Source organism: Alexandromys fortis, unplaced genomic scaffold, assembly GCF_014885135.2.
Source record: "Alexandromys fortis isolate MF-2015 unplaced genomic scaffold, M_Fortis_MF-2015_v1.1 scaffold_60, whole genome shotgun sequence".
Lineage (NCBI taxonomy): Eukaryota > Metazoa > Chordata > Mammalia > Rodentia > Cricetidae > Alexandromys > Alexandromys fortis.
The window spans coordinates 2361345-2375516 of NW_026067946.1; the positions used below are offsets into that span (position 1 = coordinate 2361345).

At 43.7% G+C, this 14172-nt stretch overlaps 1 protein-coding gene across 2 annotated transcripts in view; it reads right to left on the reverse strand.

Annotated features, from left to right (window-relative positions):
• Nucleotides 1–2888: 2888 nt before the first annotated feature.
• Nucleotides 2889–14172, reverse strand: part of Prdm6 (PR/SET domain 6) — a 103611-nt gene continuing 92327 nt past the window's right edge. For both annotated transcript variants that reach the window (XM_050149305.1, XM_050149304.1), the window contains exons 7-8: nt 10691–10867; nt 2889–3813 (exon numbers count right to left, since the gene is read on the reverse strand). In XM_050149305.1, the coding sequence (XP_050005262.1) occupies nt 3699–3813; nt 10691–10867 (292 nt within the window). In that variant the 3' untranslated portion in view covers nt 2889–3698. The remainder of the gene's footprint in view (nt 3814–10690; nt 10868–14172) is intronic.

The following is a 14172-nucleotide window of genomic DNA, read 5'->3' on the forward strand; positions in this document are numbered from 1 at the left end:
TTTTTTGGTTTTTCGAGACAGGGTTTCTCTATGGTTTTGAAGCCTGTCCTGGAACTAGCTCTTGTAGACCAGGCTGGTCTCGGACTCACAGAGATCCACCTGCCTCTGCCTCCCGAGTGCTGGGATTAAAGGCGTGCGCCACCACCGCCTGGCCCGAATATTAGCTTCTTGCATGAGCCATATTAACCAGTCATTAGAAATAGTTTCCCTGTGGCATGGAGTTGGGAGTCCAAGTATCAGTTGGGTCACTAAACATCTTCCAGCTTTAATGCAGAAGAAGTTTGACATCAAGATTAAAATACTGAAACTGTTGTCATTTTAACCCATAGGTGAATATCTACTCTAGCCAGCCACTGAAGGGGAAAATAATATTTTCTCATCAGCAATTAAATAGGTTTGCTTATAGTGAACACCTACAATGAGGGCACGCCACAGGAGTTCAGTATTTGTTGAACTAGTGAAGGAAACACTGAACCTATCAACCCGTGAGGAAACTAAGGAATTTAAGTGAGTGACATTGTCTGAGGTCCAGACTGACACACTGTGACCCCGTGAAGACAGAAGAGAAACCATAATCTTTTTTTCTGCTAGGGGCAGTTTTCCAACAAAAATCTATCTAATGGAATTTAATAAAAAGTTCCTAATGAACTAAGTTATATAAAGCATGTCAGGTTAAGCTTTATAAGTTTAATTATACAATCATATTATAAAACAAAAGAGAAAGTTAATATTTTTAAAGACAAGGACAAAACAAAACAAAGACTGAAAAAAGAGTTACTACATATTTCCTGAGGAAAATGCTTAGCTTTCCTTTGGGTTACTGAGATTCTCTTACAGAAATGTGATGGTCTGTATTCTCACCTCTTTCTTCTCTGTGACCTCCGTAGGCTTCCCCCTTTGACTCGGACCCTTAGCTACATGGATGAGCAAACGGTAGGACAGTAAGTCTTTTTGTAAGTGTGCGCATTTATTATTGTTGTGAGTGCAGATGCACGCACACCATGGCATATGTGCGGGGGGTCAGAGGACAACTTGGAGTCAGTTCTTACCATCTTGGTCCCAGGAAGTGCCTTTACCTATGCTGGCCTGAGAAGCCTCATGGTTGAGAGGAATTTGATCTGTCTCCCTCAACAGGGAGTGTGGAAATCCTGGTTCAATTCTGACCATCCACTTTTTCATCTTAGATAGCATCTTTCTTCATTTTATTACTAGTTAGGATTATAGTTTCCACCAACCACCCACCGTGTCCCAAAGGACTGTTTGTACACTTTAAAATGTTAATATTTCCGAAGCCTTTCTGCTGAGAGGTTTCAAGAAGCCCCTTCCCCTGCACACACATTGAGTAGGTGCTTTTGAGACCCTCATGAGTGCTGTACTGCTTGGGTGGGAAGTCAGCCTGGAAAAGCAGGCCTGTCCATAGACCCGTGGCCCGGGCTGCCCCATAGGAAGCTGGAAAGGGTTCTACAGTCCGAAAATTATGAGTATCAAAATTCCTGGACATTTAGAATACCAATTGTCTATTTTTTTACGCAGAACTTATTTTCTGACCAAATTCAGCTGCAGATACATGAAAAAAATCCAGAATAACGAAAGTGATTACGGACTCTGTGGGGAGTCCTAGAGAGGAGCTTTGGCACCGCTCACTGCCACATGCAGTGGGAGCTGGGCAGCAGCTGGCAAAGCCGTCAGGGCAGCAGAGAACATTGTCCTGAAAGATCTCCCATGCCGGACATGAAGAGTTCTCATCGAAAGCTGCTATATCGCCTGGTATTCAGCTAGATAAGGGAGGCAAATCGATGAGCTGATTTTTCTCGCTGAACAACAACAACAAAAAAAAGTGAGATGAGTCCTCATTATATTCAGAAAACCCAGCCACATATTTAGACCTGGATGCATGAACATTCACTCCTTTGTGGGGCAGAGCTGTAATTTTCTCTCTCAGAGAATCTGAGTTCAATTCCCAGCACCCACGTGATGGCTCCCAACTCCAGTTCCTGGGATCCAGACGCCCCCTTCTGGATTCCCCAGGCACTGCATGCACATAGCACACATATACTTGTAGGTAAAAAATAAAAAAAAAAAAAAAAGATAAAAAGAGAGAGAGAAGAGAGCTTTATAAAGGACCGAATATACCATGATATATTAAACTGAGCCGCACTATTCCTTTCTGAAATGTGTGTGTGTGTGTGTGTGTGTGTGTGCTTTCCAGAAGACAATGAGTAAGCTCAAAAACAATGCACTCCTTCAAAGGCTGTGCTTAGCCACCAGAAGCCTGCCACAGAATTACTGCTAGGAACTCGCTCGGGCTGTTTTTGGAAACAGGCTGTGGAGTAGACTCAGGCGCTGAGTTTCCACTGGGATCTAATGGACCAGAAGCCCCCCCCCACACACACACAAACACCATCTTATCTTCCCAATGCCTGCTCGATACATAGACCTTGATCCAGTTATGTTGAGCACATCACTGAACCACTCCAAGCCCACTGGAAGCCACACTTTTCCAAGCACTCAGAGAACAGCCCAAGCGTGTACATGGTTCTTTTTCTTTTGATTAATCAATCTCGAGAGAGGAAAAGGCAATCTCTATTGATAGCAGCAGTTAGTCCTGGCGGTCGGAGCTAGCCCACCCGTTGCTAGGCTACTTTCTCACGATGTTTTCGCATCTGACTCATTTTTTCTCCCTACTTCAGTGACAATGATTTTGCCACACTCAGCAGGGAGTGAAGGAGCCTCCAAGGGCTTCCCTGTGTGCAGACGATTTCATTGCCTGAGCTGAATCTGCCAGTGGGCATGACTGCTCACACATCCAGCTCTCGCCCAGAAACAACGACAACAAAATCACTTGAAGACTAACACCTCAGAGTCAGCCTCAGACCAAAGAACTTTATTTCTGTTTTCATTTTCTTAAGCTAAAATGTTATTGAAAAGAACCTTTTCTCCACCGGCTGCTTCGGAACAATATATTGTATTATGAAGCTCCATACACTTTAAATGTTTTTGAAATCTGGACAGGATGAAGCAAGTCCTCCACTTCCGTCCTTTGAATTTGCAGCGGAAACCATTCTCTCTTCCTTTTTCCAGGGTCAGTTCCCAGCTGTCGGGTGGGAGGAGCCACGCGAAAGTGCACCGAGTCGGAACTGTGGCAATGGGCCACCTCTGAGGCTGCAGGGGGTGCCAATCCAGCCAGGTTCTTGCTTCTGCCTCAACCATCCTTGCTGTGGCAACCAACATCGGGGTGGACCAGGCCTAGACAGAAGGAGGAAGGCCGTACCACGGGTCCCCTTGAACATGCTACTACAAAACAAAACAAACACAAAAAGGTGCGACGAGAACCAAGTCCCTGTGCGTTCTTACTCACAACTGTGGGCAGAGGAATCCTCCCTTTGGTATTAAATAACAGTTTAAAAAAGCTTTTTTAGAAATAAAGCAAACACATGGTGGGACTGCAAATGCTCGCCATCCCAGGTGAGCTGTCCACGGAAATCCGTCTCATCCCTAAGTCATAAATAAATAATCTCTTTCCTGGTCTGACTTCCATGCCAGGATCAATATCTCTTAACATCTTACTTATTTTATTACTGCTTTTGGTTTTCTGGGACTGATTGAAAGTTGCTCGGAGGAAATCTTTGGTTTTGCTTAAGTGTCCGTGACATTTAATCATGACTTTCCTTGCACTTTAATTCCAGCCAGTCAATCAGTTAATCCACTTCGATTGATTCTGGGCTCTCGGTTATCGGCTTGCACTCATTGGGCATCCGCTGGTGTCGACTCAGCTGCGTGGCCTGCGTGAAGCTCCTCTCACACCTCTCGCACCTGGTGGAGGGAGGCAAGAGAGAAAATTGAGACCAGGGAGCGGGGGGCCTTCCGGGTGATGGGCTTCCTCTCATCCTGACTGATGGGAACGGACACTCCAAAGTGGCATCAGATTTTACTGGCTCAAGAGGTTTAATTGGTGGCTCCTTCCAAAGCCTGGGCCTGGGATGGGACAAAGCCGGGCTGAGGCAGAACAGAGGGACCTGTCAATAGGCCGGGGGGGAGGTGATTTCTCCAGAGAGCCCTGTCCCTGCTGCACTTCTGATCGCTGTCAGTTCGAATAGATAAAGAACAAAAAGAGATTTTTAGGAGTGAGCCATCAGAGCCGCGGCTCGGCTGCAGTTTTCTGCTCTGTAACCCCAAAGAGAAATGGGTGACAAATAGAATTTCACCTGCTGCTAATTTCAAACCCAGAATTCTCCTTCTCTCAGCACCCACAGCGTGCAAGCTGGTCTCAGAGTTTGGAAACACATGGAAGCAAGGCCTTGTGTTCTGGGGATTACAGGGATAGGGGTAGGGATGGGGAGAAGGGGGTGAAGATGGGGGCGGGAGTGGGGAGACAGGGTGGGGTGGGAGGACCAGATATAGGATAGCTGTTTGTTTTTGTTGTTTTTTTTTTCAAACGCTAATGACAATGTCATTAGCAAATTTAGGATTAAAATAATTTCTAAAATTAGTGTTTGCCATGGTAGAAATGGGATGACTCAGAAAAACTGGGAACTGGGGTGCTGGGGTGGGTTAGGAGGCTCAGATATAGAGAGAGTACAGTATACAGTGTACATGTGATCCGGGGTGTCTGGGAGGAGAAAACAAAGCAAAGCACTACACTTCAAGTGTCTCCCCTTTACTTCAAAGAAAGCCTGTAACCCAGATAACCTGGGCCAGCTCCTGCCTCCCACAGAGCCTGAACTTCAGCTTGATGGTTACTTAGTCTGCTAAAAATGGAAGACACACACACATGCACACACGCTGGAGTTTTTCTGTGGTTGCCATTCCTGACCATGTGCACAAGGACACACACACACACACACACACACACACACACACACACACCGTGGTAGCAACCTGAGCTACCTCAAGCATGCTCAGACTGGGCAGCCACACTGGCCGTCCTTTTACTAACGACAATGGCCTTCTGAAACTGCCAGCTCTCCGAACCCTATGAACCCTACGCTACAGGAGCAATGGTGCAAGCGACCTGGAGGGAGCCTGCGGTCCTGTCACAGATGAGGACACCACAAATCTCATTACCTGGTGAGCACTATTGTTCTTTCCCCCTCTTCAGTAAACTGTGTGCAGAATTAGCTAGAGAAATAGAGCACATCTACCCAGTCTGGAGATTCTCAAATGCCTGGGAATGCTGGGAAGCTGGAGTCTGGCTCCATGCTCTAAAGCAGTGGCTCTCAATCTTCCCAATGCTGCAACTCTTTAATGCAGTTCCTCAGGCCGTGGTGACCCCCCCCCCAGCCATAAAATTATTTCCATTGCTACTCCATAACCAGAACTTTGCTACTGCTATGAATTATAACACAAATATTTTTGGAGATAGAGGTTTGCCCAAAGGGTGGGGGCCCATAGGTTGAGAACCACTGCTTTGAAGTTTCTAGACTCTGGGAGTCAACTGAGTGTGTCAGGATGAAGAAGTTGTGTTTCTCTGATTGTCTTTCAGGGAATATTTTTAGCAGCCTGCTCCACTGTTAAAAACTGCACGGTGATCTTGACAAATGTATAATGTCAGCTTTAATGTATCAGACCTATCAGCTCAATGAAAATAACTCAGAAGTATTGATCACCTAACGATTTTTGGTGTATTCATTAACGCCCACGAGCAGCTCATCCCGTCTCCAGAGCTACCGGAGTGCCGAGGACACGTAGCAAACTGCTGATTGTTTATTAGAAAACTGATTAGTTACTGGATTAGTGTGTTAAAATATACTACCTTTCACTACCTGACAAACTTTCAAATTATTATATTTCTTTTTTTAATTTTGAAGCTGTAGGATCAATTTCAGAGAGAGAGAGAGAGAGAGAGAGAGAGAGAGAGAGAGAGAGAGAGAGAGAGAGAAGGGCTGAACCACTGTGAGGAGCTGACAGTTTACCTGGCTGTGTCTTTGCTTTTCTCGTCCTCTTTATTAAAATGTGAAGAATTCACACGCAGAAAGCCTGGTGCCTTACGTAAGACTGAAGTCTGTACCTCTCTGATACTCGAATGTCCATGCTGGATGGCCACAGCAAGAGTCACATTGTGCTCAGGTGTTGGCTTGAATGTCTCAGTGAGATTTGTGTACATAGAGCAATGTGTTATAATCAGTAGGAATTTCTCCCCATCTATGATGTGTAAGAAGGCCACCGCTGCAAAGACCATGACTAGTCCCATCTTCTCACCAAATGGGAGAAAATGATATGTCAGTGTGGAGAAATTACTTGATTTTAGATGCTATTGCTAAGAATTTTCTCTTTTGGGGAAACAGGTTATCAGACACACAAGCTATTTTGTTTGGGAATGATAAGAATTTTGTATCTGAGGAAGTAAAGACAGATAGATGAAAGAATTTTTTTTTAAAATAAACAAGACTAGGGTTTCAGTTTCATGTCTATCACCTTAGACTCTAGATGAGAAAGCTCGGCAAAGCATCTGCACAACTTTATGGGACTCATCAAAAGACCTACTCTATCATGTACCTTGGTTCTGGGAGGTCAGAGCTGGGCTTCAGCTGAGCTGGCATTTAACCCTGAATTGCAATCCTGTGCCTTCCCTTGGCATGGGTACTGATGTCACAGCCTTGTGAACACCCGGGACACATGGATGTGCAAAGTCTTCCAAATGCTTCAGCAAATAGAGAGCCCCCCAACTTCCTACAGGTGTGGGAGTCCGAGTCAGCCTGCATTTCCCTTTTCAGTTTGACATACTTCTTTCGAAACTGTAGTGGCTGACTGAACGATATGAAACGAAAACGACAGAAAGTTCTACTACACAGAAAACCTGCAAGAATCTTTCTGTGCATCTTCCATGGGCTGTGAAATACTTGAACTGGACCAAACTGTCTAGGGCTTCATACATGGTAAATGCTTGCCGTGTCTCTTCAGATCTGCTTAGAGTTTTGTTTATGTCTTGCTTAAATATCGGACATTGGAATGTTCTGCTTCTTTATTCTGAGCCAAACTCTCTTTACTGAAGGCAAAAAACATCCTGGTGAAAGTTTTTCCTCTGGCTTCTAAAACATGGTAGAGGTGATCTCTTAGGGCAAGTCCTGGCCTGTCGGTGCAGCTTCCCAGGTCAAATAGATCCCCTACCCCGAACTTGCTGAGATTTCATTTAGCACAAGACCAGGAGAAATGAGTCCTCACTGCTAGCCCTCTGACCATTTCTACCAGCTGCCCTTCCTGCAATGCAGTGCCTAGCCATTGCTACTAAGTGACGTGATCTCTTGTGTCTGTTCCTTGTTCCCCATGACTTCAGTCTCGCATAACAAACTAAAATCCGAAGCCTTTGGTGCAGTCCATCTTTTTGGCTGTTTTCTTGTGGGTTGCTTTACCTTAGAAATCTTACGTCTTCAGCCTCCGTTAGCTACTGACAGGTTTAGGGTCTCCCTAGAACTTAGGACAGAGGTTCTTCCAGGGAGCATTCAGCTGATCAGATGTGAGGCGAAGCCTGCAGGAGTTCTAGCCCCTCAGTACCACTGCTCACTGGCCACCTCGGGAGGCCAGGAGTCTCCACATCCTTCAGCCAAGTGCTGAGCAGCAGAGGTAAAGATGAGGGAAGGGCTTTTCCTGACGCGACAGGCTCAGTCTCAGCTCACCCTGGAGACTTTGAGAAGACCGCCTGGGTCGAGGGGACAGTTTGGAGATGAAACCACTCGGGCCATCTACTTGGAGGCTGCATTGGGTGTACAGTTTAGGTTTGCGCATCTTTATAAGATTCTTTCCAGCCTCTGCAACATTGTTTAAGTCGATGCCCATTAGCTGAAGTAGTAAAATTAACTGTGGTGGTGAAACCATTTTTATTGAGTAATCTGCAACAAAAAGTTTTTTTAATGTTTGTTTTATAAGCTTGTAAAAGGATATCTTCATAATATTTACAAATGTCCCCGGGTTGGATATCCATGGGCTGGGTTAGAAGATTCTCAAACTCCCTTGCAATAGGACAATCTTGAAAGACCCTGTATACACTAAAGGACTTAGCTCTCCATTCCTAGAAGATGTTTAAACCTTGCAGCTTCAAAATAAGCATATATCAGCTCTCCTCTGGGCATATATATTTGATCATCTTAAATGCCTCAAATATGATAACGTATGGCTACTTTGCTAAAATCAAGAAGCAAACAGACTAAAACAGGCAGGGAGAATGTTATCCAACAACCCCACCGCTTTACAATCTTTTGTTCAGTTGATTTTTCCAGATGAAAGCAGGTATGAACAAAAGAACAACACTGTGTTGGAAAGGAGGGGAAACACAATCACTTAAGCCCTTCAAATATTAATCCGACGAATTAAAATTAAGTTAAGATGGCAACTCTATTGGAAACATGACAAAAACAGGATGTTAAAGAAAAAACTTGAGTGGAATCAACGAGGTTACACATAAGTAACACCTTAACATTAATAGAAATCTATTTCCCATCCTGACCCCGAAACCACTTCAATTAATTACTGAAATCTATTTACACTGCAACAAGAGAAAAATCAATCTGATCGCTGGCACTGAATTCATTTGACTGCCCTCTCTACTATAAGGGACCAACGGAATCCTCAGTCCTCCCAAATTCTCAAAGAGGCATCATTACCTTCTACCTCCAGAACAATGGCAAAGACAGAATCTGTGAGCCCCTGGGAATCAGGCCTGAGGGTAACGACAGTATCCATCAGGCAGGTCACAAACACCCGAGAGACAGGGAATTTTTAAGATAGGGACAAGCCAACTGGCCCCTCAGAAAGGTGCCCTCTTCCGACTATTACAGTCTCTGGGGATAGAGTTTGGTTAGTATATCGTTTTTGCTTGTTTGTTTGTTTTGTTTTGTTTCAAGACAGGGTTTCTCTGTAGCTTTGGAGCCTGTCCTGGAACTAGCTCTTATAGACCAGGCTGGCCTTGAACCCACAGAGATCCACCTGCCTTTGCCTCCCTAATGCTGGGATTAAAGGCGTGTACCACCACTGCCCAGATGGGTTAGTATTTCATAAACTTGAATTTAGGTACCATCTTGTCCCACTTAGCCCAAAGACTTTCTGTGGTAAACGAGTATACAGACAAAAATCATTGCTGTTTTTACTATTAAGACAACCAATTAAACCATTGAGGAACATAGTTAGCAATGATGGAGTGGCTGGAAAGATTGCTCAGCAGGTAAAGGTACTCTTGCCACCAAGCCTGACAACTTGAGTTTGAACCTCAGGACCCACATGATGGGAGAAGGAAACCAATTCTTTCAAGTTGTCTTCTGATCTCTACACATATGCCATGACACGTATATGCTCACATATATGCATACACACACACACAAACAGACTAATAATTAATCAATTAATTGATATTTTTTAAATGATGGTAGGTAGAGGTAAAAGACAACAGCCTTTTATGAGCCCCTCCATAGGTTGACAGACCAGCGAGGCGGGCAGGACCCAGACCAACAGGACACTGTTACCATGAACTGTACTTGGCCTTAGGATAAGCACGAAATGGGAACCTACTTGGCTGAGCCTAAGCAAGAGGTTTCGTCTCCTACTGACAGAATCACTTCCTAATCCTGCTTGAGTTTGTCCTATAAAAGGTGAATAAGGTTGGATGTCTGTGTTTTTCAAATTTTCTTTCCCAAGTAGGGAAAGCAAGCACAGCAAATGTGTAGAAATGTGTAAAGAGTTTATGAGGTCAACTGCTCTGAGCCCACCAGTCTGATGTGTGCTGCTTCCAAGACTCTCACTGCCGTCTGAACTACTGGAAGCAGCCTCTTCTCCCTTGTATGGCCAGCAAACTCCTGCTCATCCTTCGTAGACTCGTTCAACATTGCATCCTACACATCTCTGATGATTCCATTTCTCTGATACACCTCAACATTGTAGAAACGTGTCTTGTACAATTTCATCCTTTTCATCCTTTATTGATTGATTGATTGGACTTCCCTTAGAGTGTGAGGTTTTCAAAGTCAATACTGAGTCTCATTCACCTTTGTATCTCTTGTGCCTAGTAGGATGACCATTGTAAAAGTAGGTATTTATTATTATTGAGTGAACACATATGGATGGGTAGATTACTGGATGGATGGATGGATGGATGGATGGGCCACTTTACATAGTTCAAATATCTGTTGCTTTGTTGAATGGACTATATGTTGAAACACAATCTTGCTAAAATGCCCTTACTCACAGTCTCTGTATACTGAAATATAGACCCTTTGTTTTAATTTTCATCAAATTAATGAAATGAAAAGAAAGTGTCATTAGAATTCTGAAGAGTTCAGATTATCCAAGAGGATTATTCAAGTACCCTATATTATGGCCACCTTTCTCCTGGTTATGGGAACTTGCTGATTGTAAGATCTTGGCATGGATACTAATAGAATTCAGATGTATGGAGCCACAGGATTTGGAAAGACTACTCAGGGTAGCAATTCATATCTTACTTTACTGATGAGAAAATAGGCCCTAGAAGATCATCTCACGTCTGAGATTGCAAACCTCGAGCCATGATCAGTGTGTAGCTTTCCTGACTTCCATTTTCCCAAACATCAGCCATGCAACCCAAGAAAGCCTCTTACAGCACAGACACTGACCTTAAAAGTAGCCTTCTCCACCAGCTAGACTGAGCTGGGCAAGGTGTGCCCATGGATCTGGCAGCTCCCAAGAAAGATAAGAAAAAGAGGGTGGACAGCTGGCCACTACTTACTTGAAGGGCTTTTCTCCAGTGTGCGTCCGGATGTGGTTGTTGAGCGTCGTGGCCCCAGCAAACGCACGACCACAGTAGCCGCACTTGAAAGGCCGGTCACTGGAGTGAGTGACCACGTGGTTCCTCAGTTCTGATGGCTGGGAAAAGGACTGGGAGCAGTGGCCACACTGGTAGGGTCTGAAACAAATAGAGAATGACTGGCCATGGTGTCCTGTGTCAATCCCCAGGGTGAGGAAAGGGGCTGTCACTTTAGACTCGACACTTTTCAAAGACGGAGTTTACAGGGCTGGCCTCTGAGTTCTCCTACTTGCTGTCTCTGGAACAAGGTTCACGGAGCTGATGAGACAGATCAACCTCACAAATGAGCATTCCCTTCCTGTATGAATCATACTGGTTCAAAAACAGCTATTTGCTTATCTCAATGTCCCTACCAGCAAATACCAGCATATTTCTGTGAGCTTCACAGACACGAGCATGGGATTAATTAAGCCAAACAGAACAAAAGAAAATACATAATTGTCTCTTAGGGTTCCATAGTATCCTTTACTTTTTTAAAATGCTTTAAAGTCAATTATCTGGTTAATCTTTACAGTAATCCTCTGAGTGGGACAGGGAAAGCAGTTGCTATTACCACAGACTTGGCACAGACAACTGAGGACAAACTGTCCTTCGAGGATATAAGACATTGAGGCCAAGGTCATGACAGGGTGTTTGAACCTTATTCCAAGTGTCAGTGAAATACGGGCAAGTAGCCAAGTTGCATGCACACTTGCATAAATACTAAACTGGCTTGGGGTCTACCCAAGATGCAGCCAGACCTGCCAGATGCATCTCTTTGAGAAAGAAATCCTGGTTTCTCACCTATCCCATTTATAGTCCTATTCTTATTTATTTTTTAATGTGTACGTTGAGTGTCTGATGTATGTAACCACATGTACATCTGGTACTCATGGAGTCCAGAAGAGGGTGGATCTCCTAGAACTGGAATTACAGATGGTTGTGAGCTGCCATGTGGGCTCTGAGACCCAAACCCAGGTCCTCTGCAAGAACAGCAAGTGCTCCTAACCACTGAGCCGTCTCTCCAGTCCCAGGAGTCTTGTTCTTGAATCTTACCTCCTCTGCTGAATCTAGTTACAAGGAATGACTGACTTATGGCAGCAAGAAATGACAGATGCCACTGTGCCCGCAGGGAGGGGACAGTGGTGCGGGGCCAGCAGGAGGAAGCTGAGAGAAACACCTGATAACTAGCAAGATTATCAGAGCACACACAGCTCATGAGAAGTAAATCAATTTGGGGTTTTCATAAAATAGATTAAAATTCGTCAGAAGTTCTTCTGCGAACTTAAGCAGAATCCAGTGAGTGATAGGAAGGAAAGCCGAGGCGTTGTCCCTATTCAAACTCACTTCAAATCATCTCTTGACAGGGCTCTAATTTGTTTATCACAATCCTTTTTCAGGAAATTAACCATCTGCCTTGAAGAATCCTCCCTGCACTCACTAAGTAAGCCCTGGTTTGGAGGACAGACATTTCTGGCTGCATTTAGGAAGCCAATGGCAAAGGCAGAGCTAATTGCTCCGCCATTAACAAATACAGGAGCTCCAATGACCAAACACCAAACTGAAGGGCTGGGAGACAATGGTGACCAAGCATGTACAACAATTCAATTAAGTACAAAATAAAGTGTACCCTCTCATTTGTCAACCAAAATGCTTAATTGCGGCTACTTGCCTCGCTGAACACAAATACTATTATTTTACCGGGCTTCAGCACACTGAGCACTGATTGTAGAATTTTTTAGCTTGATTAATAGTCCAGCATTGGTCAATAACTCAATACTATACAATTTTAATTACTTACATTTAGAAATCTATCTAACTGCTCTCAAACAGGTTTCAAAGAAATACATAAGAGCCCTTGGAAAGGAGTTTATCAAGCCTGACAAATTACACATGCATTTTATTATAATTATAAAATAATGCTTTGAAGGCCATTAAAATTGCCTACAGAGGAAAATATCCTCCTAGCAAATCTATTCTTGGCAGTAAATGTTGACCTTAAAAAGAGTTCTCAAAAAATAGTTCTCTGGGGATGAAATTTTTTATATGCTATTGAGGATCATAAACAAAATAATATATTAATATGTGCTATATTCACTGACAATTGATTTTTCTAATAGTGAAGGGACCATTAACATTTATTAGCCTCTGGTTATCTATTTTTAATAGCTATCACTATAAACAATAAGCCACTAAATAAAACCAATTAATCTTTTTCTTTTTTTTCTAACCCTTCTGTCAAAAGTTGGGGTGATTTATTTCCTGCAGTCAGAAGTCAACCCATCCTCTTTATGCTGACAGTCAGCGTGGCAAAGATCCACAGAACGGATGTGAAAGGCTGATGTCGAATTCTGTCGTCAAGGGAAGAGGGTTAAACTTTAGAGCATCCTTTCTGCCCAGGACCAGCCAGAGAGTACTTGCTAGGGGTCCAGTGGCCTGGGTGAACTGTCTTTAAAAGTTATCATTTAAGGCATGTGTGTGTGTGTGTGTGTGTGTGTGTGTGTGTGCATGTGTGCGTGTGTGAATGTGCATGTGTATGTGTGTGCACGTGCGTGTGTGTGCGTGTGTATGTAAATGAGTATGGACCATTGTTATGTACCTGTGGTTGCCATCAAATCCCCTGGAGTTGGAGTTACACTCAGCTGTGAGCTATTCAATATGGGTGCTGGGAACCAAACTTGGGGTGCTCTGGAAGAGCGAGCGCTCTCACCCACTGAGCCATTTCCCCCAGCCACTAGGACTCGGTTTTAAAAACTACATGGAACACAGCTTGGCCAAACAGAAGCACCTGGAATAATAGGAAAGGTGAGTTCTATTTCAGTCTCTGGCTCTAGTCACTTATGGAATGTTGACAAGTCACTCAGCTGCACTGACCTCTTTCTTCACGTTCTCTGGGGAAAGGGATAAATTCACCTGGGTGCTCTTTCATACACCATTTTTCCTCCTACTTTAGGGAAAATAACCAATGTCCCCCAGAGATGCTTGTGAATCACAGCATCACCAATGGCAAGCTTGCATGAGGGTTGCAGCTAGCTCCCTGCACTTGGAAGAGTCCCGCTCTTCCTCCCTGTGCCTCTCCTTGGACAATCTTCATGCTTTGGTAAAAACTTGAGAATTTTGAATAACAAGAAAATCTTATATTAAAATGTAGGTACAAACCTTTCTTTAATAAATTTCACAAAGCAAAATAATACCCTTTTATTTTTAGGTACTGTGCCATGATATTAGAGCATTTACTGACATTCATCTTGGCAGACCCTAGTTCTATTAATATGAGGATTTGGATCTTAAGTGAGTTCTTGTGATTATAACAGTTTCTAACAGCCTAGAAATGTATAGAGAATGTAAGAGTCATAAATATAAAAGTTATGCCTGGGCTACAGCAAGACCTTGTCTCAAATAAAAACCAATAATCAATTCCAAAG